Genomic DNA, 27,267 nt, shown 5'->3' with positions numbered 1-27,267 from the left:
AGCGGAGTACCCCTGGCATTGACTGTGGCCAATGAGAACAAGGGATGACCAAGAGCAAATTGCAAGTGGACCCCCAGGGAGGGCTGAGTGGGAAGACCCTTCGAGTACTTAATACAGGGTGCTCCCTGAACAGATAAGGAAGCTGGAACCAGAGAGCCAAAGGCACTTTCCCTGTGAGTTCCTGGGGAAACTTGAACTAGAACACACATCACTCCATTTCCAATGCATTGCTCTCTGTTTGCTGCCAGTGATATCGGCGCTCTCTTCTTTTTAGAGAAGCCTTTTGGATGCCGTCTGCATGGGAAAGCCATGGGGCGGACTAATTCACAAACTATTTGGGATGTAAGGTCTTCTATAAGAAAAAGAATATCTGCTGACCTGCAGTGAGCTTGTGTGTGTGGCCGCGGGAGGTGGGACGGACATGTGGATGTGGGTGAAAGAGCACTGACCCCCACGTGTTACCTGTAGCTGGATGGTGGGAACATGAAGGGTCTCCCTTGTCCAAGGTGGGTTTGAAATTTTCTGCCATAACGTGTATTTATTTATTTATTTATTTATTTTTGATCTTGAGAAAATACGACCTCACCCAGGACGGTGGATCTCTGTCTCAGGATGTCTCCACCTGTAGGCTTGTGAGGCCTCCTACAAGCCGTAAGACCTGGGGAAGTTATTTTATGTCACTCAAATGAAAAATGATATGCTCCTGATAACAGTGCCAACCTCACTGGGCCACAGATGAGACGAGCTGATTGAATGCAAATTGTCTGTGCCGTGCCCAGGACACAGCGAGCGCTCAGTACCTGTTATTACTCCCCTTCTGCAGGCACCGGAAAAGGTGAAATGAACCAGCAAGGAACACGTGTCAGTGGTGAGAGGCGAGATGCAGAGATACACACACTGTAATACTTCACCTATGCAGAGCCATCCCCCCAGTCCCATTTCTGAGGACCCTCACCTGCACTTATGAATGTCACTCTTACAGCTCTGACCTCGTACCGCATGGCAGTAAGAGGTCTGATTTATCATCAGCATGGAGAAGGGGGCCCAGTGTGGGGCAGGAGGGAGGCTGGTGGGGAGTGGGGGGCAGAAGAGGGAAGGAAATAAGGAAGGAAGAAATTGTAGATGGAGGAAAATGAGAAAGATGTTTTTTCAGAGCCCCCAATGTCAATGCAACCAATAGATCCTTTCAGATCCTATTCAATTACAGTAATATTCATGTCAATTTTAATCCCTATATTCTGCTGAGAGAGAAAACAATCCGTATCAATACCATCGCCACCTACACCTTCCACATTAGCCCTGACTGCACTGCATTTTATCCTTTGTCACAAAGGCACCTGGTTAACGCTGCAACAAAAGGTAATTTGATGTGGGGAAACTTCCCACCCAAGATTTTGGAATTCACAGGAAAGTCCAAAACAAATGACCTCGTGTCTTGATTTGGGGTTTGAAAAATAGGGCAGTCGCTCGGAGAAGGTCTGCAGACGTGAGCAGAGCGGGGCTGGGGCTTACCTTCGAGGGGGCAGAGCCGAGTCACCTTCTCGGGCATCAGCAGCCCCAGCTTGTGGCGGCAGTAGGTCTCCCCGATCTCCTGGCGGCAGTGCTTGGACTTGGAGCGGGACAGTGCGGAGATGGCCTCCTTGCCCGAGATATCACACCTGAGGGGCTGGTCAGGCTTGGCCTCGGGGGAGTTGCCCCCGCTCTTGCGGGCGTGGGGCGGGCGGGGGGCGTCCTTGCCGCGGCTGCCGTTCACCGCGACCCTCTCGCCGGGAGGCAGCACCTCGTTGGGACCTTTTCCCGGGGACGGATGCCCCCTCCCTTTCTCCTCCTGCTCCCGCTTCCTCTTCAGAAGCTCCTTCTGTCCTCTAGGGGGCTTCTTCGTCAGCTCGGGCTGGTGCTTCTGCTTTTGAGTTCTGGGTGCAAAGTTGCTGTTGTCCACGTTTTCAAAATCCTTGGGCACTGAGTTCTCATTGTTGCTGTCTGTCCGCACTTTCTCTTTCGGCCGGTGAGAGAAGTAGCCGTCCTAAAGAAGACAGGGACAAAACACAGAAGAGAATCTTGACTGAGCCATCAAGCTAAGCAGGTGGGCTCTGGAGGATGGGGCAGGTAGGTTTGGAGGTTTGAGCCCTGGTGTCACACGCCCAGCCTTTGCTATGAGCTTCACCTTAGACTTCATGTTAGATCTTTCTCTTTGAACTCAGTTTCTCAACCTGGAAATACAAGACATTTCAACTAGAAAATAAAACTTTTGCAACCTCTAACATGCTTGGACTATGATCCTCAATGCTTGTTATTAACCACACTCCCTTTTCATGTAAGTCTCCTTGAGTGTTTCTGCCACTGGAATTGAGACAGTTTGTTTTGAGTTTCCTGTTTAAATTCCAGCAGAGAGCGCTGTGATGGTTAATGGTTAGCAAAGCCATAATAAAGCTATAAGGGGAGAAAACATTGGTAGGATAGTATTTACTTTCCATTGCCTTTAAGACATGCTCCTAGATCTATGCCCATAAGAGGAATGAGACCATGCCACAGTTAATTCTGGAGGGGAGACATCACCAGCTATCTCGGCAGGAATGTGTCCTTTACAGGACAATCCTTACAATGAATCCAAGACTTGGTGACAGTTTTGTGTTTGAGCTTTGACTCTTGATGCTTGTATCTGGAGCAGAACTGATTAAGTCATCCAGGATGGGTTGGGTCAAGAGAAAAGGCAAGAGTCATTTTTGAGACAATGAGTCTTTCCAGGAAGAGGGGCACCTGGAACTCAGCTTCTCCACGGTATGTGGGCCCTGGCCATTTTGAGCTTGGATCAAATGCACTGGTCAACTAATGTCCTTCATCACTTCCAAAACACAGTGCTTCTGTCTAGAGCCCATTACGAAGGCCTTAACCTCAAAGAGAATCCATGGGCCAAAGCCAGTCAGTCAGAGGGGACACAGAGGCCATGGAGAATTGAGGCTAATTGACTCTTTAAATCCATTGCTATAGTAACGCACTGGCAATGAGTAGCAATCCTGAGGGCAGGCATCCTCATTCATTTTCCTAAATGGGACCATTGAAGGTTCTCAAGGAGGGCATTGGAGGAACAGAGCTGTGGAGGCAGTGCTAGTGCCCAGGAGGGGCTGCCGTTCAGCTGACACTAAGTGCATCTCCTCCTTTAGCAGTCCTGCAAGCTATTGCCTGCCCTGAGCCAAATCCTCCATGCCATTTGTTTTTGTAAATAAAGTTTTATTGAAACACAGCCGTGCCTATTCATTTATGGATTGTCTATGGTCACTTTCCTGCTACAACAGCAGAGGTGAGTGGTTGCCATAGAGACTATCTGGCCTGCAAAGCTTAAAATACTTCTCTCTGGCCCTTTAAAAAACACTATGCAGACCCCAGTTCTCCAGGATTGTGAGTTTAGAAGGCTCCCCTTCTCTGGGCTTGGTTTGCTTGCCCTTGTCTCCAATGTCCCCGTTTGGTCCAGCAATGTGTCTACTCACTTCTTACCTTTGTTTCATCTCCCCTAGCATCAAGTACCAATTTCAGAGTCCATAGGAATGAAAGCAACACTAAGATACCTCGTGGCCATTCTGTAAGTTGATGTTACTTTTATTCTCATTTTGCAGGTACTGGCATCAGTGATCATCAAGGTGACCCAGGTGGTTGGTCGTGAAGCTGGGATTCAAACCAGATAGGTCGATGACTTCTGCCCTGGGCCATCAGATCCACCAGCCACTTCCAGGGAGCTGCAGAGCCCTTCTGATCCCCCTCACTCTGTCCCCTTAAGCACAGCAGCCTGACTCCCCTCCCATCCACTCTCACCCAGCTAAATGGATCTGGGACAGGCATGTCATCTCCAAAGGGCCGTCTCTAGGCTGGCCAGTGGCCATCAGGTGTCAGGAAGTCACAGAAGAGGGAGAGGACAGTAAGGAGGGGCCACAGAGCACCCGGGTGGCAGCGGCTGGAGGCAATGGATAGAAAGACTGAAACAAGGAGACGCCGAGAGACAGTGCAGCCTGTGTTCTGTCACAGAGAAGCTGCTGGTCATCCATGGGAGCCGACCTTACATGCTGGTCCGTAAAGGGGAAATTCCGGTTCTAACACCTATTTCCGGCTTTTCTTACCTCCCGCATGCATCTTGTAAGAAATCCCCCTCAAGTGAGGGCCATGCCTCTGTTGTTGAAACCTAAACAAACTTCACTGCTATTCCTCTTTTCCTTCTTTCTGTCCAGAGACCCTTGAAAAATCCCAAGCAGCCTCTCAGATGAATTCTCTGAGCTGTCCCTGTGAGCCAGTCACCATATGCCGCTGATTCACAGGTATTACTTACTGCATGCTGAAAATCGCCCCCTAAGGGGTATCCCCTCACTATTTTACAGAAAGAGGAGCCAAGGCTTGCTTGTTGCTTCCACCCACTTGGGCATGTTATCAGGTGCCAGGCAGTGTGCTAAGCCTATCCATGTGATAAATCGTTTAACCTTCAGAAGTAAATTCTGAAGTAACAGAGGCAGATACTACCATTCCCTCATCTTACAAAAGAGGGGGAAAAAGCTTGGGGATATTCAATGATTTGTCTGACGTCATTTAGGGAAGGCTGTGACTTTGCACTTGTCTAATTCTAAAACTTGTGGTAGTTTTGTGCCTCTTCTGTTCAGCTGACAGGTCAAGGGCAGAGCATTTAGTGTCCCCTTCTCTGTGACAGAGTGGATGGGCTCTTTGCATACATTAGCCTAGGTTGGAATGGACTGGATGGGGGGATGGTATTCAATAAAGCTCTTAACAAATATTCCAGTTCTCTTCCTTCTAGGCACACGATACAATTGCACTTCCCATCCCCTGCAAATGAGACACAGCCAAGCAACTTGCGGTGGCCAAGACAAGTGACTGGGGCCAGGCACATTTTGCCTTGTCCCTTCTTCCCTGGTAGCATCCAGCCACACTCCTGATGGTAAAGGCCCTGCAACTCCACCAACCCTCCATGGGCAGAGTAAACCTCTGCGGATTTCTGTCCCTGAGGTTTGGGGATCTTCATTACTGCAGCACGGTCTAACTCATCCTGATTAATACAGAAGACAACTATCTGCTTTCTTCCTCTTAGCTGACCTCAGATACAAGACCCAATTTCATATTGCTTTTTGCCTCTAACAGCCAAAAAATCAGTTTGATGACACTTGCTGTCCAAGAACATGAGTTTAAATTCTGTCCCTAAGCCCATTTTCTAGAAGTTAACAAGAAGGTAGAGAGTGAGCAGAAACCCCCACAGCCACATGTATCCACTCTCATCAAAAAAGTCCTAAGTACAGTTCCTGGGTTGGTCTCTTTCCTCATTAACTGACAATCACCAGTTTATCCCCTGAGCAGAAAACCTCCATCAAAATTTCAAAAGCTCACATTCTCGACCACTTTCTGGCAGAACTTCTCTAAGTAACACCAGACACAGGAAACGCTGCAATCAATGAAGCTAATCTGACCATCAGAAAACGGCTGGTTCCTCTGGTTAATTTGTGACATCAGGACCAGGGGCCAGCAGCAGTTCTAATAGGACTCGAGATTAATAAGGGTTGTCCACTCAGAGACACCCACACAACAGGGACTGTCAGCTCTGCGTGACCCCATGGCCTTCCCCCTGGCCCCAGGTGCTACTCAGCTGTCAAGGGAAACCAAAAGATTTGAGTGTAAGAGGAAAGGGAAATATTTTCTCTTCTGGCACGAAGAGCTCACAGGTAGGTATTCGATAGCTTCCAGAAAAGTCACTGAGGCCTAGTCAGTGAGAATCAGGCATCGCTCAGGAGCCTAAGATCTCGGTCACTCTGAGTCAAAGCTGTTTTCTACAGCAGTTGATGAGTTCTCCAACACCTTCCCCCAGCAGTTTTCTTTCTTCTTTTTTGTACACTTTATTTTACTGTGGTGAGAACACGTAACAGGAGATCTACCCTCTCGGCAAACGTTTTAAATGCCCCATACAGTCTTGCTACCTACAGACACAAGGCTGTACAGCAGATCTCTTGAATGTATTCACCCTACACCACCAAGACTTTATGCCCGTTGATTAGAGATTTCTCATTTTCCCCTCCCCCAGCCACTGGCCACCACCATCCTACTCTCTGATTCTCTGAGTTTGATTGTTTTATTTATTTATTTAAAATCGAAGGCAAACTCTTTTGGGGCGGGGGAGGGGGCATGCCACATAGCATATGAGATCTTACTTAGTTCCCCAACCAGGGATTGAATCTTCACCCTCTGATCTGGAAGCACAGAGTCTTAACCACTGGACCACCAGGAAAGTCTTGAATTTGGCTATTTTAGGTTCTCATGTAAGTGGATCAAGCAGCATTTGTCTTTCTGTGTCCAGCTTATTGCACTCAGTATTAACATCCTCTGGGCTTCCCTGGTGGCTCAGATGATAAATAATCCCCCTGCAATGCAGAAGACCCGAGTTCGATCCCTAGGTCAGAAAGTTCCCCTGGAGAAGTGAATGGCTACCCACTCCAGTATTCTTGCCTGGAGAATTCCATGGACAGAGGAGCCTGCTGGGCTATATAGTCCATAGGGACATGACTGAGTGACTTTCACTTTCATCCCTCTTTCATACCAGCATCCTTGAGGTTCATCCATGTTGTCACATATGGCAGGATTTCCTTCTTTTTCTCGACTGAATAATATCCCATTGTATGAATACACTACATTTGCTCTATCCATTTATCCCTCAACCCTTCTATACCTTGGAGAAGTATCACTCACTTTCCCCTTAACTCTTCACCTGCTCGCCAAGAGGCTAATGGCCTCAGTTTTTCTCTCCTTCCCTTGGAGAATCAAGATCCAGACATCCAAGCCCAGGTTCCCTTCCCTGTACAAACCAACTGTGGGAGGTTTCCAGGAAAACACATGTGAGATAATCATCATACCTTTAGCACCCATGTCCCCTTAAACTCTGGCCCTTCATGCACTTTGTGTCCCTAATCCCCTCGAGCACCCAGGGAAGCCGCAGCATGAGTCCTAATGAAGGGGAGGAGACTACAGCACAGGGAAGTGAAGTAACCTCACCAAGAAATGAAAGTGATGCTGGAAATGATGTGATCCAAGCTCTGCATGCCTCAGTTTCCTCATATGGAAAATAGGGATTCGAAAATAAGGCCTCATGGGGGTTTGGTGATGATGAATGTATATAAAACTTCTGGAATGTGTCTGCCACACCCAAAGCAGGAAGAAGAAAAAGCAAAGACGTTTCCCCACCAATTAACACTGGACCTCCACTGTCTCACCCATTATGGTCTCCACCTGGATGACAGATCGATTATTATTTCTTTATGATGATCTCCTAGCTGTGTCCCTTTTATTCTTAAGCAATCCAACACTCTCACCTTGGGTTATTTATGTAAATGCAACCCTTTGACTTATTTTATTTTAATGTACTTATTACAATGATTGCACATTCAAATGTTCACATGCGAGCTCCAAAACTCTTAATTGCTCTGCTGTTGCCTTACTTCTAAGCTGCTGCTAGAATCCATTTTTATTCTGGAGAAATAATTAAATGCAATAATGTCCTCCACTCCCATTCAACCTTGGGCATGTTTAGAGCCAATTTCAATCAGGTAGAAATATGCCAAGCACAAGATGGCTTCGAGAGGTGGGTTACGTGACCCAGGCTGCTGTGCTGGAGACACCTGGATCTGCTTCTGTCCTTCCTAGTTCTCTATGGTTCAGACTTCAGGATGGATTTTTCCTTGCTTGATCAATTGAATCCCCCCCACCACACCCCAGTCCTGTTTCGGAGTGGAGGTGGGTTCTAAATATTCCACTCATTGATAAACCTTTGCTCTTATTTTTGTGTAGAAAGGACACCAAACAGGAAAGGAGGAGACCCAGGGGTCTGTCTTGCTTTAGCGATTGTCAGATTTTTTCATCTATAAGATAAAAGGTCCTGTGCGATGCTGCTGAACATTCTCTGAGTCGACCATTAAGCAATACCATTGACTAACAAAGTTCTGCAATTTCAAATCGTTGAGGAATAGCTGATGGATTTTAAGAGACCAGGGATGGAGGGGTAGATGGGTGCTCCTAAGTGTGTGGTCTCCTCCCTGCATCATCCTGTGATCGTCTTCTCCAGTAGCTCTTTGACCTGGGATAGACGATTTCATCTCCAAATTCCTCATCCATCCCAGGCTGGCACCTCCCTCCCCATAGCTGAGAACCGATGAAGCACAGTGACTGACACATGCAAGGTGCTAACGAAACATGCTCCCGTTAGAAAATACGTGCACAGTGCTGACTCTGCCCCAGGCTTTATTTCCAACCCTTCTGTACCGACTCACTCATCTGATTCTCATGAGGATCCTATGAAAGAAATGCTGTTATTCTTCCCATGTTTTGGATGGGAGTACGGAGGTTCAGAGAAGTTAAGGGACTAAATCCAGCTCTAGGAAGTGGAGGAGCCAGGATTGGAACCCAGGCAGTTGAGGTCTAGAGGCCACACCCACCGATGCTGCCCGCCTCTCGGCAGGTCTGAGGACCAGGGAGGGTGCCAGAGGGGAGCCCCGGCCAGGTGCACCGTGCAGGCGTGAGGGCGCCCATCCCACCTGCTCACTCATCACCACCCGCTTATGGCTTCCTTTCATGGTGTGTGGACGCACGGCCAGCTGAGTAGTTGTTCGCTGGTGAACTCAGTGTCTGAGGCTTCATTCCCATCACCAAGGTGACCAGGGCCATTGAGAGGGACACTTGGGGGAAAAGCCTGCACCTGCTTCCAAAAGGACGGCTGTGCCAGGGCAGTCGCAGTGTGCATAGCTGCACCCAATTAGGACATGCAATTACCCCAGCTGCCAATGCAAACAGACCTCACAGAGGCCCCTCACAGGCTCATTTGTATGCACAAAGAGTGGCAGGGCTGGCCAGCACTTAGAAACTCGGGGGCCTCGCTGGGCACGGGCAGGCCAGGCTTTAATAAAACCCTCAATAATAAGCCTGGTGTAATTTAGCAGATTTAGTCATGTTAACGGGATGCGCAGCTTTGGGTGAGGAGGGAGGGAGCTGCATGGGTAGCACTGGCTTGACTTGGAATCCAGCCTCTGCTCCTTAACTCTGAGATACGGGGAAAGGAGCTTAGCCTCTCAGGGCCTCAATTTTCTCATCTACCAAAAAAGAAGGGGTCGGAAGACCTACTTTGCAAAGGTGAGGGAGAGATTAAATAGGGCACACCTATATTTAATTCTAGTGAACAACAGAACACTTAGCATGAGGCTTATACATACTCAGCACCCAGGTGACATTTTTAGCCGGTGCCCCATCACCCAGTGAGTAGACTTAAGCCATTTGGAAGGGCAGGGTGGGGAGGTGAAGTGCAATCAAGTCCATCAGGCCTCTGCCACTTGCTCACTGTGTGACCCAGGGCACAATATCTAACATTGAGAGCCTCAGTCTTCCTCTCTGTAAATGGGCATAATAACTAGTCCCTGCCTAATGGCACTTTTACGAGAGTTCAGAGAGTTAACATGTGTACAGCACTCAGGATAAAGCCTAGACCTGAATAAATGTTAGCTACAATGGATTAAATTGGAATTAATGCTTATAGTGATGATCTAATGAAGCGGTTCTCAAAGTGTGCTCTGGGAACCCCTGGGGGAACCCTTTCAGGTGATCTTTAAGGTCACTACTTTCATCATACTTTGAAGACGTTATTTTCCATTATTCACTCATCTTTCACAAAAGCACACAGTGGAGTTTTGCAGAGGATCCATGATGTGTGAAATCGCAACAGATTGAAAGCAGAAACAAATGTGAGAATCCAGCTGTCTTCTATTAAGCCAGATATTACAAAGATTTGCAAAAATGCAGAACAATCTCTTCTCATGAAATTTGTTTTGGTTGTGTAAAACACACGTATTTTTCATAAAAGGTTTTACTTATATAGACACGTAATGAGTTATGATTATGTTAAGTAAATCAATAAATAACCAATGTTGAGAATGCCCTAGTTTAAATTTCAACATATAACAAATAATTGATAGATGTAACCTACATAAAGAAAAGCTCCTTGGGGGTCCGAAACAATATCTGAAAATAGAAGGGGGTCCATGGAGACCAACAAGTTTGAGAATTGCTGACATAATACAGACTTATCATCCGAAATACCTACTCATGGAGGAAATAAAAGTTGAGGACCTTTTTATGTTGGGTTTTTCTCTATACAGCAGGCCTGCGGGTTTTTATTTTACTTGCATACACGATAAATACACACACGGGTGGAAATCTAGGTCAACTGGAAATGGAGTGATGATAAATAGTTTTATAGAAAGAGGCAGAACCCTAAAGCCCCGGGACACCCTCTGGGAGGAAGACTGACCTGCTGGCAAAGCTGCTCCCTTTGACCAAACTCTAGCCAAGCCCCTCTGAGCCCCTTCTCAACATGGCCTCAACCTTGGCCTGTAAAGACTGGAGAAAACACTAACATCATTTCTGACAGCTCAAGGACACAGCCCTTGGATGATTCTAGTCCCCTTCTAGCGCCTGCCTGAGAAAACAGAAGGCTGCCAACAGAATCGAGTTTGCTCCAGCTAACCCCCTAAGACAGGGCCCCAGCGTCCCTTCCAGCCCCTATGCAAAGGAGAGGACTAGCTTGGAGAAGTGCCAGCTGGCAAACCCAGATGAGGACATGGGGACAGGGCCCCCCACCCCCTTCCTGCTTTCTGTCCTTTCTCACTGCCCTGACTCTGCTCAAGCCCTGCTCACCCCCTCACTATGCCCTCATGCTCCCTTTAAGAGACCAGTCTCTCTGTACAAGTCTCAGTGGCGTTCGGTTCACACTGGACCCGTTCCCCTAGTGCAACAAGATCTCACCCGTTGATATCTGTCCTTACGGCCTGTTTATCCCTGACACTGCCCAAGGCCATGTGGCCTGGACCTCAACTCCGTATTGCTGTGTCCTTGGGGCCAGCACAGGAGTCCAGACTGGACCCAGAATGTCCTTCTAGCCCCACCAGGAGGGTGTGACAATCACAGTGAACAACCCAGTCTAGCTTCAGTAACAAAGCCTTCTGGATTTCTCCAAGACGGACTTTCTCAACTGTGACGTTAGGGACATCTGGGGGCAGGTCATGTCTCTGTGGAGGCTGTCCCGTGCATTCTAGAGTGTTTAGCAGCACCCGTGATCTCTCCCTATTAGATGACGGTAACACTCGTGTGAAAACCAAAAATGTCTCTAGATATTGCCAGACATACCCTAGGGGCCAAAAATCACCCCTGGTGGGGAAGCACGGCTCCACGGGCATGTGCTCCAGAGACCCCTGTTGGCAGCCTCAGTGGCTCAAGCCCTGCTCCCGTGTGACAATTATAGCCCCAAGTGACCAGTCCAAGTGGACAGAACAGGAGAGCTAGGCCAGGGAGAAAGAGATGGCCGCAGAAAGGGCCCAAGTTAACTAAGGAAAGGCGTGCTGGAGGGAGCAGGGAGGATCTGGAGGAGATGGGGAGAAACTGTGCCTGCAAAGGGGGGACGTGGGAGGAGGGTTAGACTCCCCCACTGGAAACAGGGTCACTCTGAGGAGGGGGCATTCATTCAAGCAAATGGCTAGTCCCCAAGATGCTGGCACTTGGGGACTAGGGATCCCCAAGATCCCTAATTTAAGTTGTTGTTGTTTAGTTGCTAAGTCGTGTTCATCTCTTTGCAACCCCATGGACTATATAGCCTGCCAGGCTCCTCTGTTCATGGGATTTTTCAGGCAAGAATACTGGAGTGGGTGGCCATTTCCTTCTTCAGGGGATCTTCCTGACTCAGGGATGGAACCTGTGTCTCCTATAATGGCAGGTGGATTCTTTACCACTGAGCCACCAGGGAAGCCCCCCAAATTTAAACCAGAGGTCCTAACTGGGACTTCATGGTTGTATCAAGGGGTTGGTTTGCTTTGTACGGGGTACTCATGTCTTGGTTTATAGTCCCAGGCAACATTTCAAGGTCTAGAGATTCCATCTTAAAATTTGGATTTCCACCCTCTCCTGAAGCACCAGCAGGCCTGACAGCAGTGGGCTGGGATTCTGCGTGTAATGACCGTGTGGGACTGAGCAGTGGCTGGCAGTATTGAGAAGGGGCGGCTGCTCTACAGATCATCACAGCTCTTGTCCAACGTGGCGCAGGTCCCCTCACCCACTGCACGTTGTGAGCCTGCTCGAAACCAAGGACCCAGGATTCTCAAGGAACTCAACTTCAGAGCCTTGCCTCAAAGATCTCAAGAGTCCTTAAGGAATCCTTTTATTCCAGGGTTTTCCATAGAAGTGGGACTGCCCCTCGAGGGGTGTTCTGAAAACATGTTTGCCATTTCGGTTGCCACAAAGACTGTGGGATGTTCCTGGCAGAGAGCGACGGGGGACACCAGATCCCTAACAATGCATATTTCCAAAGCAATGAAGAACAATCCCACATCCTGCAGGACTTCTGAATGTCTCTACCTGTCATGTGGGTGAACAACTTGTTTTTAATTATGCAGGTCAGGAACCTCATACAAATTTACATATGACAGAGTACTTTTGAGTGCTTTTAATAGAACTGAATTTTCCAGGAAAGTAACTATCTTTAACTCAAGGGGAGATCTTACATCATTCAGAATTTTAGCATGATTTTTTTAAAATCCTGTCATCAACAGCCACACAAGCTATGCCTGTAAGTTACCAACAAACACACCTGTTCTCCACCTGTATTTGTAATTGTAATTCTTGGTGAGTCAACATCCGGCACCTGATCTTTTCATGTGTCTTCTAGCCCCTTGACACAAAGGGAGGCCTGACAGCTGGCAACATCAGCATCCTTGGGAGTCTGTTAGAAATGGAGGTTCTCAGGCTCCCACCTGGACCACTGAATCTGCATTTGAACAAGATGCCATGGGGGTTTGTCCGCACTTTACAGTTTGGGAAGCGCTTGTCTGGAGGTGTTATGCCTGATCATTTACAGAACAAAATACACATTATTTTTATTTCAAATTACTTTGAACACATTTGTTATATTATTATCAAGGCAGTGTATTGATCTGTTTCAGAGCTGTGAGTATAAGTAGGTTGTAACAAGTATGGATTTCATTTCACAACAGATAAAAGGAATTATTTTAAAAGATTTATTGCATGAAGAGGGGCTGGTCCGACAGGGTTGAGAATGACTGGTTTATTCACCCTACATACTTTAACTGGGTGCCTACTCCCTGCCAGGCGTGGAGGAGGCAGAGGAGAGGAAGGGGACTTAAGACACGCTTCCTGTTGTTGTTGGGGTTCTGACACACGAGAGGGAAGTGGGAGTGGACATACAGTGTTTCAGGATGAGAGCAAAGGGAGGCAGAGTGGCGATGAATGTGTGCCAAGGGTTTCATCAAGAATCCAAGTCCAAGGAGAGCAGAGGAGGTTTTCACAAAGAAAGCAGCTTTCCTGCCCAAACTTCAGAGGAAAGAGCATGTTTAACAGGCAGGCAGGGAATCATGGGCAAGCAAGCCCAACAAAACTCAAACTCAGTAATAACAACGATAGTAGCTAACACTTATAGAACATTAATTCTAAGCACTGCACTCACACTTGACACTTGATTATCCTTAAAAATTCCAGAACAATGTGTTAATGAACTCAGTGGGGGGAAATGTATCTCTATATCAAATCTGCACATTGAACACTTTAAATATCTTACAATTTTGTCAATTAGACCTCAATATACATACCTAATTAAAAGATGCTTTTTAATTATACCTAATTAAAAGACACATGCTCCTTGAAGAAAAGCAATGACAAACCTAGACGGCATATTAAAAAGCAGAGACATTACTTTGCTGACGAAGGTCTGTCTAGTCGAAGCTATGGTTTTTCCAGTAGTCAGGTATGAGTGTGAGAGTTGGACTATAAAGAAAGCTGAGCACAAAAGAACTGATGCTTCTGAACTGTGGTATTGGAGAAGACTCTTAAGAGTTCCTTGGACTGCAAGGAGATCCAACCAGTCAATCCTAAAGGAAATCAGTCCTGAATATTCATTGGAAGGACTGATGCTGAAGCTGAAGCTCCAATACTTTGGCCACCTGATGTGAAGAACTGACTCATTGGAAAAGACCCTGATGCAGGGAAAGATTGAAGGCGGGAGGAGAAGGGGATGACAGAAGATGAGATGGTTGGATGGCATCATCGACTCAATGGACAGGAGTTTGAGCAAACTCTGGGAGATAGTGAAGGATAGGAACTCCTGGCATGCTGCAATTCATGGGGTTGCAAAGAGTCGGACATGACTTGGCAACTGAACAATAATACAGCTGACAAAAAGTCCCAGAACAACTTTTTGGGGTAGGTACTGTTAGCATCCTTGTCATGGGGAAGGGGCTTGCTCTGAAGCTTGCAATGAAGCTATGAGCCACCGTGCAGAGCCACCCAAGATGAACAGGTCATAATGAAGATGTCTGACAAAAGGTGGTTAGATAGCATTGCAGAAGAAACGGACATGAATTTGAGCAAACTGTTGGAGACAGTGGAGGACAGAGGAGCCTGGCGTGCTGCAGTCCATGGGGTCACAAGGAGTCAGAGACAACTTAGCGGCTGAACAACAACAACTAACATTTGACAAGTGAAAGTATGGAGGCACAGATAGGTAAAGTAATGCACTCCAAATCACACAACACGGGTATAAAACCTACACTCTACTCCCTAGGGCTGTTAACAACCAGCCTTGGTGGAGTGTCCCATGGATACCCAAAACAACCCCTAGCGGGTGACACCACCTCCAGCAAAGACCCTAAAAGAAAGCAATCACTAAGTGGGCTGAAATCTTTAAAGAAGAGAGGGGGTCAGCAGGCAGAGGGTTACTTGAGTAACTTGAGTCCTTGGTGTAAAGTCCTCTTGCCTTTCTGCCTTGTCTCCCTTGTTGTTCGGTCACTCAGTTTTTGCGACCCCATGGACTGCAGCACACCAGGCTTTCCAGTCCTTAACCATCTCCAGGAGCTTGCCTAAATTCATGTCCATTGAGTTGGTGGTGCCATCTAATCATCTCATCCTGTCATCCCCTTCTCCTCCTGCCTTCAATCTTTGCCAACATCGGGGTCTTTTCCAGTGAGTCAACTCTTTGCATCAGGTGGCCAAAGTACTGGAGTTTCAGCTTCAGCATCAGTCCTTCTAATGAATACTCAGGACTGATCTCCTTTAGGATTGACTGGTTTGATCTCCTTGCAGTCCAAGGGACTCTTAAGAGTCTTCTCCAGCATCACAGTTCAAAAGCATCAATTCTTTGTCTCCATAACTTGAGGCTAACTCAGTTCTGTACTCCCCCAACCCCAACATGCTATTTGTCATGGTTTTATTTCCCTACACACCTTCCCTGAGTCTCTTGTCCCAGCTCCTGGGAAGCACTCCTTGTTTCGGCATCTCCTGTTTGTGCTCTTCTCCCATCCTGGTCCTCTGGGGAAGGGGCCCTTGAGGAGACAAATGGGCCTCCTGCTGATGAATCAAACTCATCCTTTGCATCTGCCAGGTCTCCCATGCCCTCCCCCCGCCTCCTGCCACAAGTGGGTAATGAATGACCCACTTGTAAGCTCATTACTGCAGAGTCTCTGAAGAAATGTAAATGCTCACGGAGCCAGTGAGATAAATAAGGAAAGATGCTTGTAAATAAATAAATATATATGCACTTATACACACACACAAACCCAATTAATTTACACCATCTGAAAGTCAGAGCCATTTGGGGTGGGGAGAGGGAGCAAGGGAAAGGCACCTAATATTCCCATCCATGTGATTTCAGGGCTGAGCGTCCCAGCAGCCGCCAATAAATTATCTTTACTATGCAGAGGCACAAATGAATATGCTGCTGTCGTCTCCTTAAATCTCCTTTATAAGCCTGTGCTTGCCTTGGCCCACCCTCCCAGGGACGGGGCCTCCACGCAGTTTTATGGGCTAAGTTCCTGAAGAAGGTTGCCTGTTTACAGGCCTAACTGTCGGCAAAGTGGAGAAGCCCCACTGACACTTCCTGTTCATGTGAGGGTTTGGCATGCTGTGCAGAATGGTCCAGGTGGCTCAGCTGTAAAGAATCCACCTGCAATGCAGGAGACATGGGTTCGATCCCTGGGTCAGGAAGATCCCCTGGATGGAGGCATGGCAATCCACTTCAGTGTTCTTGGCTGGAGAATCCCATGAAGAGAGGAGCCTGGCGGGCTATAGTCCTTGGGGTCACAAAGAGTCAGACACGACTGAGCACGCAGGCAGACAAAGAATGGCCACCTCCGCTGGGGGCCGTGGATGGAGGTGAGCCCTCTTTAACACCTTTGGAGAATGACCTCTGCCTCCTGGCCTGAGGGGGCTGACCTTCATGGGTGGCATGTGCTGTTCGTAAGCATGCTTCTCACAAGCCCCTGACATTCTCTGTCGGGCTTCAGGGCAGAAAACCTCCTCACAACCAACTTTTGAGTGTCCTACTCTCCCCTGAAAGGAGAGTTCTGGTCCCTCCCTTCAGAGGGGATGTGTCTGCTGTTCATCTCTCACACTGTGCTGAGCCAAAAGGGGGCAATGGGCAATCATGGCCCCTGGGACATGCTGACGGGTTACAGGAGCATGCTCTGAGGTCACTCTTCTGAATCTGAAACTTGGCCCTGCCACTTGCTAGCTGTGCGACCTTGGGAAAGTTAGCAAACCTCTCTGAGCCTTGGTCCTTCCTACGTAAAACAGGTATAATAATATCCAAACCTCATAAAGTCAATGAGAAGATATATCAGCTTAGTGCAAAGGCACAGGTCAAAGCACAGAGAATGGAAGGTAAACATTACCAGCATCATTTCATCCCAACTTCTATAGTAACCTTCTGTGGTGTATCCATTCATGTGTATTTACTGAGTGCCAAGTATGTGCCAGCCACTGTCCCTGGCAGAAGTGCTGTGTCTATCACTAAGATCTGGAGACACCTGCTCTTATGAAACACACATTCTAAGAGAACGAAATAGATAAGCAACTGACCAACGACTCAATAAAAAGAGAAAAACAGATAGGATGTGTTACGGATACAATGTCAAGTATTGATTATGCTTTATCCACCCATTTTATTTAATTTTTGATTAGACATTTTATTATTTTTAAATTTTTAAATTTTATAATGGAGTATAGTTGATTTACAATGCTGTGTTAGTTTCAGGTGTACAGCAGAGTGATTCAGTTATACATATTCACCCATTTCAAGGATGAGGGAACTGAAGCTGGAAGAGGTTCTCTAAGTAGGCTGAAGGGCCGGGCCAGTCCAGCCCCAGAGAGCTGGGAAAGTGAGAAGGGGAACTGGAGCAGGGCTGGGTGCCCAGTTGACAGAGGAGAGGGCTGTTTCTGCCTCCCCTTGCCCCTCCTGTTTTAGAGATGACACGCCTCCCCAGAACACGTGCCATCCAGGTGGGAAAGACAGTCTGCTACTGGACAAGTTCCTTATTCAAGGGGCTGCTCAGTGGACCTTCCCTGGCAGATGTGTCCTGACTTCTAGACAAAGGAGCTCCCCTTTATCCTCAAACGATCCATGAAACAGACCCAGCAGAAGGTGGTTCTGGGAGACCCGATGGACCACAGTCATTCAGGCCACTAGATGGCTCTTTCCGTGAACTTTACAGAGTGCAAGCTACTAGCTGCACCAAGGTTCTGAAGACAGGCTGCCTTCTCTCTGGATGGGTCTCTAAGAAGTTTTTCTCAGTCTTCAGCTTCTGGGGGGCCCTCCAGGGTCTCCTCCAGTCTCCTGGCTCCTTATTGCCCCAGAGCAGGTCACTTTCCTTTCCCTCAGGCATTATACCCATTAGGATTTTTTTCACACAAGAAGAGTTTGAGGCAGCAAGACAGGGACTTCCATGCTGACTACTAAATCCTGGCCAGATGCCCGATCATTGCAATTCCCCCAATAAAGCAGGCCCTGCTCACCTCCCAGTGTCCTGCTCCATCCTACCACCTGCTTCGTCCCCTCCCAGCTGTCACTCGCTACCTGGGAGATCGCCTACACCTTGCTGCTGCTGCTAAGTCGCTTCGGTCGTGTCCGACTCTGTGAAACCCCATAGACCGCAGCCCACCAGGCTCCCGCGTCCCTGGGATTCTCCAGGCAAGAACACTGGAGTGGGTTGCCGTTTCCTTCTCCAATGCATGAAAGTGAAAAGTGAGAGTGAAGTCGCTCAGTCGTGTCCGACTCTTAGCAATCCCATGGACTGCCGCCTACACCTTACCCCTCAGTTAATCTTCACACTGATTTTTTTTTTTTTTTTTTTTTTGGTTGCACCTCGTGGCATGGGGGATTAAGATCCCCGACCAGGGGTTAAATCCATGCCCCCTGTAGTGGAAGCTAACCACCAGACCCCCAGGGCAGTCCCTACATTGGTCTCTGAGACCTTAGCATCCACACGTGACCTAAGAGCAAACTGAGGCCCAGAGAGGAGGTCACATGACTCACCCAGTGTCACAGGGGCAGGAAGGGATCAAACCCAGGTTGGTCTGATTCCAATGCTTGTGCTCTTAACCTCCCAGCCTTATCTCTCAAGCACCCTAAGTGCCCGAACTTGGACCAGGCCAACCGTGAACTTTCCCCTCCTGGCTGGATCTCAGGAAGAGAACAGAATATTGCCTGTTGAACCCACACTCCCACAGTTGAGAGTGGGAGAATCCAAGCTGACATGGGGTGTTCAGGCTTTTATGATGCAGCCCCTTCCCCCGCAACCCACCTTTCATCACTGCTGCTTGGGCAGCATTTTTTATGCCGTCTCCTATTGAATGTTCCCAACAGTTTTACATGGAGAAAGGAATGGCAACCCACTCCAGTATTCTTGCCTGGAGAATCCCGTATAGAGGAGCCTGGGGCTTTAGTCTATGGGGTCACAAAGTGTTGGACACGACTGAGCAACTAAACAACAACAACAACAACAACAACAGCCTCACAGCAGGCAGTGCTGCCCCGCTGTACTCGAGGCCAGGGCCTCAAGCACTCAAGCAGACTACTTGGGTCTCTGCACTATTTCAAAATGCTGCGATTTGGGGCAGGCTTCCCAGCTGTAACCACTCACAGAATTGGTATGAGGATGAAACAAGTCATTGCTGGGAAAGTCCATAGGACACAGCTGAAAACACAGATCATCACTAGAAATAACACTCCTGTTAGTCGGAGGATATCCTTTTTGACAAATGAGTAAACAGAGGCTCAGAGAGGTATAAACACTTGTTCATGGCCACACAGACTGAGGAGTTAAACCACAGTGCCTGCCACTGGGTGGCTTCCTGGATGAACCCACCTGCCAATGCGGGTTCGATTCCTGGATCAGGAAGATCCCCTGGAGGAGGGCATGGCAACCCACTCCAGTATTCTTGCCTGGAGAATCCCGTGGACAGAGGAGCCTGGCAGGCTACAGTCCATGGGGTCACGGAAAGTCGGACACAACTGAGCAACTAAGCAGAGACAGAAAAAGAGCCGGCAGTTTCTCCAAGGGCTGCCACGCCTGCAATTTCAGATCCACCCAGGCTCACTCTCCATGCACAAAACGGCTCAAGGGGTCACTTCCTGGCAGTGTCCAGTTTCATCCACCAGGGAGATACTGACTGAGTTGGTATGAGCTGAAGCCAGAGGACCAGAACTTTTCAAAGCTTCCAGGTGATCCCGATGTGTAGCCAGGGGTGCTAATGCCCAACTCAGTCCCCTCCAGCCTCAGGTAGTGTTGTGAATCAGGCGACCTGGCACTCTCTGGATCCTGTTCACCATCATTCTGCAAACTGGGGGTGCTGGGCTAGGACAGTATGTTCTAACACCTTCCCCATTTACTTATTGATTTTAATTGGCTACCATTTAAATGTCTACACATATACTGTGAAAAGTTGATCACCAGAAAAAGTGAAAGTGAACGCTCAGTCGTGTTCATCTCTTTGGGACCCCATGGACTATACAGTCCATGAAATTCTCCAGGCCAGAGTACTGGAGTGGGTAGCCTTTCCCTTCTCCAGGGGTTCTTCCCAACCCAGGGATCAAACCCAGGTCTCCCATATTGCAGGCAGATTCTTTACCAGCTGAGCCACAGGGAAGCCCAAGAATACTGGAGGGAGTATCCTATCCCTTCTCCAGCCGATCTTCCCGACCCAGGAATTGAACTGGGGTTTCTTGCATTGCAGGCAGATTCTTTACCAACTGAGCTATGAGGGAGTTCCTAAAAATCTGAACACAAGGAAAAGGAAACAATGGTATCCCACCCCAGGCTAGATCAACTTGACTGCTTAAGGCTAGGAGCCGAAGGCTCACTCTGTTGTAAAGGGAGGTGTGCAAAGGTTAGGTGCTAAAATCATGCTATCACCAAGCTGAGACGTTCTCCTTGGTGTCATCAAACAGACTTAAGGACTGTGGAAAAGGCATTCACTTTCTCCCTGGATGAATCAAGGTTGTTTAAGCCCATGGAGTTTCCCAAATCATCCTGAAAGGACACACCTCTTTTGGAAAAACATGGGACCAGTCAGTTGCTTAGGGTTTCCTAGGTGGCGCTAGTGGTAAAGAACCCACCTGCCAATGCAGGAGATGTAAGAGATGTGGATTAGATTCCTGGGTCGAGAAGACCCCTCTGGAGAAAGGTACGGCAACCCACTGCAGTATTCTTGCCTGGAGAATCCCCATGGACAGAGGAGCCTACAGCCCATAGGGTTGTAAAGAGTTGGACACGACTGAAACCATTTATCCCGTAGTCAGTTCCTTATCACACGGATGCTCTAGGATTCTACAGGTCTATGGGTCCTACCAGAGATCTTAGGAAAGGGAGTGAAGTTCCCCCCACCGCCCCCTGCCAAGTGTAGGGATGGATCAGGAGACCTAGGACTGGCTGCAATAACTCCTCCTCCCTAATCAGGCTGTCCCCCTGCACACAGCTGTTTGAGGTCACTTTCTATTTCCCAGGAACAACAGCGGCAATGAGCAGCGCTTACCACCTGCCAGGAGTCCTTGTAAGCACCTTGCATGGACTAACTCACAGCAGCCCTTGGAGGCCAGCATAGTCAGCATTCCCATTTTCTAGGCCATGAAACGGAGGCACAGGGAGGTGAGTGGCTTGCTGAAGACTCACCCCAGCCTGTAAGTAGCAACTGATCACCACACTGCAGCCCCTCCCCTAAGGGCCAGGGGCTCCCCGCTGTCCTGTCTTAATCCCTCTACAGCTGTGGCTGCTTCAAGGGAGCCAGGGGAGAGAAAGAGGAAAAACGTTTTTAGAAATTATTTCCGACAGGCGACCAGATACTAAAATAACAACATTTGGTTTGTCTTGCTAGCTGGAGGCAAAAATCAGCTCAGGTGGGAGGAGGCAGCTGCAGGCCAAGCACAGAAGAGACTGCCTGGCTCTGAGTGGGCCCAGCTCTGCGAGGGGCATGAGCACCTCTCATTCCCCCCGCGGAACGATGCTCTGTGAACCTCCAGCTTGGAGCTCTCCAAGGCAGATGGCGGGGGAGAAGGCACTGCATCCTTAAGGGTGTCTGTGTCACAGTGGAAACTCCCAGGGGGCTGAAAGACCATGCTGTAGGCGACCCTTTTAAAGTCAAGTTGTAAAATTGTAGAAAAAGGGATGAGTAACACAGGTGGGGTTGGGCATAACATTCTTATTGAAAGCAAGAATTAGGATTTACAGCACACTTTACTGTGGGGCTTCCCAGGTGGCTCAGTGGTGAAGAATCCACCTGTCAGGGCAGGAGACTTGGGTTTGATCCCTGGGTCAGGAAGATCCCCTGGAGAAGGAAATGGAATCCCACTCCAGTATTCCTGCCTGGAAAGTTTCATGGACAGAGAAGACTGGCAGGCTGCAGTCCGTGGGGTTGCAAAGTTGGACACGACTGAGTGCCTGGGCATGCACCCACTTACTCTATGCCCCTACCCTCTGCCCCATTGCAAGAGATTTAGGTCATTATGTCATTTCACCCTCACAATGATCCTCACATGTAGCTACCACTATTGCTAAGCCCATCTGACTGACAAGGAAACAGGTATAGACATGGCATGTCACCTGCCCAGGGCCACGCAGCTAACAAGCAGCTGATCTACAGTATGAACTCCAGAGCCCATTGTCTCCCAACTTCTTGCCTTTCATGCATTTCTCCACATTTCCAAAACACCCAGGATGTGCCTGGTCCTGTGTGAGTGAATCGAAGTGAACGGGCACGATCTCCCGTCCTGACCTGGAAGGAAAGAGGAGCGGCCGCGGAGAACTAACAGGCTGGCACGTCTGGAGGCGAAGCCAAGCCAACGGGAGCAGATGGAACCCGGGCGGCAGATGTTAATGCAGTTTGCTTTTTCCATATGCTTTTCTGTTTAGCTGTAATAAGTGAATTGTTCTTTAATATCTGTCAGGAGCTTAAACTCTGAAGGCCAGTGGCAGTCACAGTCACTCAAGACACAAAGGAAGCTGCGGGGCCGTCCCCTCACATCAGAGAAGGACGCAGAGCATCAAGGAAAAGGCCACATACTGTGTGGTCCAGGCTGTGTATTCCCACATGCACACACACACACACATGCACGCTGCTGGCTTTCCCTGACAGCCAGGTTCTCAGTGGACTTTCTAGAATCTTTGAAAGTCCATGTCAATGTCCTTCATACTCAGCAGTGAGATTCAAGTTCAGTTTCAGATTTTCCCTTTGGAAAAAAAAAAAGGTTCCAGTTTGAAAAGATGTAAATGGCTCAAGCCACGTATCCACTTGGGACTTTTAAAGCAACCACAGCTCATCTTCTGAATTTAGTAAAGCAAGGAAAGTCTGTCTTCTGGCCTTTCTCAGGGTCAGACACACAGCCCCATCTCCACCATCCCAAGGCGGGTGCGGTTCGATGGTGGCGCCTCTGGCCGGCATTTTTCCACTGATGTTACCATCTGACAGTCACTTTGACTTTCAGACAGAGTCTCACCAACTTCACTGTCTTTGAAGGAGCCAGCTGTGATTCTGTCAACAGCAAGAAGACTCCCTGCACTCTTCAGCCAAAGAAGGAGTACAGAGGGAATGGCCTCCTGTCTTTGCAATTCCAGATCAACACAGAGTGTGGGTTAAGACCTGATCTGAATCTCAGCATCACCCCTTACAGGATGGCGATCTTAGGTGGGTTACTCCTAAAATCTCCAAGTCTCAGTTTCCTCATCTGTAAAATGGGAGGAAATAGCACTGACCTCAATAGGCTTGTTGTGAAGATCCGATGAGAAAACGAAGGTGAAGCAGTTAACCTGGCGACAGGAACATGGCAGGCACTCAAAGAGTAGAGGGTATTTATTGTTCCTATTATTATTGTTTGTGTTCTATCCATTGTTACTGCTACTTCTTATTCATTCATTCATCCCTCCAATACAGGAGCACCTTCAGGCAAAACCTATTGTCATGGGTGCTGGGTAATGAATGAAATAGATCCATGGAACTTACATTCCACAGTCAGAGAGGCAACAGAGCAACAAATGGTTGTGAAATATGACATAATATGGGAGCCGAGTCATTTAAAGGAAGACAGAACAGGAGAGAGGTGAGGGGTGATGTTTCAGATGAGCGTCAGAGAAGACGTTTCTGAAGAGGTGGCATTTGGGCCTCATGGCGAGAAGGAGACAACATAGGAAGATTCTGGGTGAGAGCAGCAGGCAGCAGGAACAGAAGAGCAAAGTTTCTGGGGCAGAAAGGAGTTTGGCCTACATGGGCAGCAGAAAGGAGGAGGTGGGACCGTGATGTGGACACGGGGTCCAAGGCATGACAACAGAGGAAGGCAGGGGTCCGATGGGGCTGGGCCTTACTGTCCACCCAGATCTCATTCTAAGGCCTTGGAAACACACTAGGGGAGGTTTTGAAGCAGGAGAGTGTGCTGTGATCAGACCTTCTGTTTCACAAAGATGCCTCTGGCTGGTGTGTGTGGAGGGGCCCTTTCTCTCACCACCCACAGATGCAGGCAGAGAATGGGGGAAGGAGGACAGAGGTACCCCTCACCAAGTCCACGATGATGAGAACACATTTCTCCAGGATGTTGTCAGGAATGGCTGGGGATAGGTACCAGTAAAACCGGAAGTGATGGGAATTTATTTAATAGTCTTCAGCTGCAAGCTTGGGTGACCATAATCACCCAGCACCCCAGTGTGATCTCCTGCCAGTAAATGGGTCTAAATATCAATTTTAGTGAGCCTCAAGTACCAGGGTAGAGCTGATTAACTTGAAGCCCTCCGGAAGCCCTGACTACCTGTCCTGGAGCGAGTGCATCTGATCTGCTCTCAGGAGGTCCCTGGGGACATCCTTCTGGTGACTCAGCAGCAGAATTAATACCTTAGGTGTTTCACCCCAGTTCTGGGGCTCTGATCCCTGGTGACCTTGGGCAGCCCCTGCCCCACAGTGGTCTCAGAGTAGGAGGTGCCCACCTGTTGGAATGCAGTAGGCACTCTGTGTTCATGTCCAGAAGTAAGAGTCAGCATTCAAGTCCAGCTGCACGTTTCCCCACTGCCTGGAAGGGTGGCTCTCTGCAGCTGCCTGAGCTGAGAATGTGGTTCACCCACAAGCTACCATTTGAAGGACTCCTGCTTTCTGTCTCCCTTCTGTTTTATGGCCTTGAGCGCAGTAGACGTGCTCCTCTCCCTCTGCACCTACAGAACTCTGTTCTTACCTCCACACTGCACTTGGGTTACTGTTTAGCAAGGATGTGCGTGCGTGCTCAGTTGCTTCAGTCCTGTCTGACTCTTTGTGACCCCATGGACTGTAGCTTGCCAGGCTCCTCGGTCCGTAGTAGGCTCCAGGCAAGAATACTGGAGTGGGTTGTCATGCCCTCCTCCAGGGGATCTTCCTGACCCAGGGATCGAACCTGCATCTCTTACATCTCCTATACTGGCAGGTGGATTCTTTACCATTAAGCCACCTAGGAAGCCCAGCATGGGTATAACCTCTATCCAAATACATCCTTCTGAGGAGCAGAACTCACTCACCTTTATAACTCCCAAGAGTCTAGCTGCAAATCTGGTGTGTGTGTGTGTGTGTGTGTGTGTGTGTACCTGCACACATGTATACCAGTTATGCCAAGAATAACACCAGCAGCAGCTAATGTTTGAAGCTGTAGCGTGCCTCTTCATGCACGCTAGACACTTGACTTGCCCTAACAGTAAACCTGCAACTTATTATTCCCATTTTATAGACAAAGAAACTGAGGCTTAAGATGGCTAAGAAACTTGCCTAAGGTCACACAGCTAGTATTTGGTAGGACTGGGGAAATGAGCCAGGTTCACTGAAGCCTGTAAATTGAGCCCCTTCAGCACCACCCTTACTTGAAAGGGTGAACAGAGAGCGGGTAATAAGTGGGTAGTAGTGGGTGGTACTGGCTAGATCACCAGGAAAGAGGATGGCAGGTGGAAAGACAGAACTACTATTTCAAAGAATCTCTTCCTAGTCTTGGCAGAACAGTGGAAATGCGTGTCGGCTTGCCATCATACAGACCACTCACCCTCGATATCCACAGCTCCTTATTCAAGGCAAATTCACTAGTTCAGACTGATCTGTCATCTACGTGGACATAACAGCATTAAAACTGGCTTATCAGGCTGATATGTATGTGTGTACTAAACCAGCACTTTAAATATATTAACTCATTTAATCCTCAGCATGACCCACGGGAAGGTATTATTAGTATTATCACCTCATTTTAAAAGATGAATAAACTGAGACTGTTTAAATAACTTGCCCAAGGTTGTACAGTTAGCAAGTGACAGAACAGAATCTGAACTCGGGTCATCTGTCCTGTTAGCCACTATGCTGTGCTGTGCTAAGTCGCTTCAGTCGCGTCCGACTCTGTGTGACCCCATAGACGGCAGCCCACCAGGCTCCTCCATCCCTGGGATTCTCCAGGCAAGAGTACTGAAGTGGGGTGCCATTGCCTTCTCCGTTTAGCCACTAGGGGTAACCATTATTGATTGGGCCTTTCTACTATTCTAAGTATTTTACAAACATTTGATGTAAAAAACAAACTAATAATTCTGGTACTATTTTCACCTCTGTTTTATAGATGAGGGAACTGAGATTCAGAGAGGTTGAACTCTTCCAGTGTTACCCAGCCCACGTCACTGCTTGCTCAAACTGACGCTTTGTGAAAATTACGAACTGGACTTGTCTCTTATTCGGGGCAACTGGAGTGCTGAGTTTATGTGCATGCCTTGCTGACTGAAGAGAAATCTGAGTTTTGGCTCCGACTCACTCCCTTGTGCAGTGTACATCCTGGACAACTATACAGAGAAGCACTAACCCAGCAGGTACAAGGAAGACCTGAGATTCCAACCCAGGTCCAACTTGCATTTGGCTTTTAACCACTATAGATGCTCCATCTCCCACCTCAGACATCACACCCTTCTTTTCTAACCCAGTTCTAGATTCAGTTTCATCTAAGGCTGCTCAGAAAATGCCCAGTCCATACCCCTAAATGGGCAAAAGCTCAGTCAAGGTGTAGTGGTCGGGACAGGTCCTTCCAGAACAGACCCCTTTTACCCACAACGGTTGTGATCCTTCATCACAGCCTCAGAGAGACTCTGGGCTCACAAATGGTGATGTTCCACTGTGGGACAACTGTTGAGAATCCTGGCAGCACCGTGGTGGCACTCTCTCCCCATCCCAATCAGGCAGCCACTCTGCACAGTGACCCTTCCTGATCCACACTGTCAGGCTGCAATTTAGCCATTCCCAGAACTCCGCTATGCTCAAGGCTTCTGCAGCCAAAGGCGCTTGCTGCTGGGGAGCACTTCCAGGGCCCTCGACTCCGAGCAGATGTCACTTTGCATTAAAGGCTCACTGGGCTGGGCTCTCTGCTAAATGTCTCCAAGAGAGAAGCCAAATGAGGAAGAGGGAGAGGATAAGAGAGAGAAAAAGAGGAATAAGAGGGGGAGGGGGAAAAGGGGTGGGGAGAGAGACACTGGGCATCTGAAGAAGAAAAACAGACAGCAACTCTGTCTGGAAGGGAGAGGCTCATGGTAGACACAATAATAAGAGCTCGTGTTTATCAACCAGAGTAGCAAAGATGAACACGGAGTGAGACTTTAACAGGTGCTGAGCGCTGTACCCAGAACACTTGTGCAGTGGTGGTCCTGCAGTAGTTACCTGCCCCCCCCAAGATAAGCTGATGCTCTGCCCAAGCAGAGGGGCCATGAGATACACTGATCCCAACTACACTCCTCGGAGTACAACCCTAGGGGTGCAGCCTCACTTACGTAGCAGTTGGGATTTCCTACCTGCCTCCTACATGCCAGTCATGGTCATGATTCTTTTGTTCCCAACGGGGCTTGTCTGATTAGGTGTAGAGTAGACCCACTGAACCGACGGCCATGAGCCATGGTCTGCCAT

At 48.4% G+C, this 27,267-nt stretch overlaps 1 protein-coding gene across 1 annotated transcript in view; it reads right to left on the bottom strand.

Moving 5' to 3' along the window:
- XYLT1 (xylosyltransferase I) overlaps nt 1-27,267 on the bottom strand; it is a gene marked incomplete at its 5' end in the record, with an annotated part of 349,600 nt that overhangs the window by 155,380 nt on the left and 166,953 nt on the right. The window contains one exon of the mRNA XM_010837407.1: nt 1,513-2,023. Coding sequence (XP_010835709.1) covers nt 1,513-2,023 — 511 coding nt within the window. The remainder of the gene's footprint in view (nt 1-1,512; nt 2,024-27,267) is intronic.

This window comes from Bison bison, unplaced genomic scaffold, assembly GCF_000754665.1.
Source record: "Bison bison bison isolate TAMUID 2011002044 unplaced genomic scaffold, Bison_UMD1.0 scf7180017864072, whole genome shotgun sequence".
Lineage (NCBI taxonomy): Eukaryota > Metazoa > Chordata > Mammalia > Artiodactyla > Bovidae > Bison > Bison bison.
The sequence above is the reverse complement of the archived record's forward strand: the minus strand, read 5'-3'. Positions and strand labels throughout refer to the sequence as shown.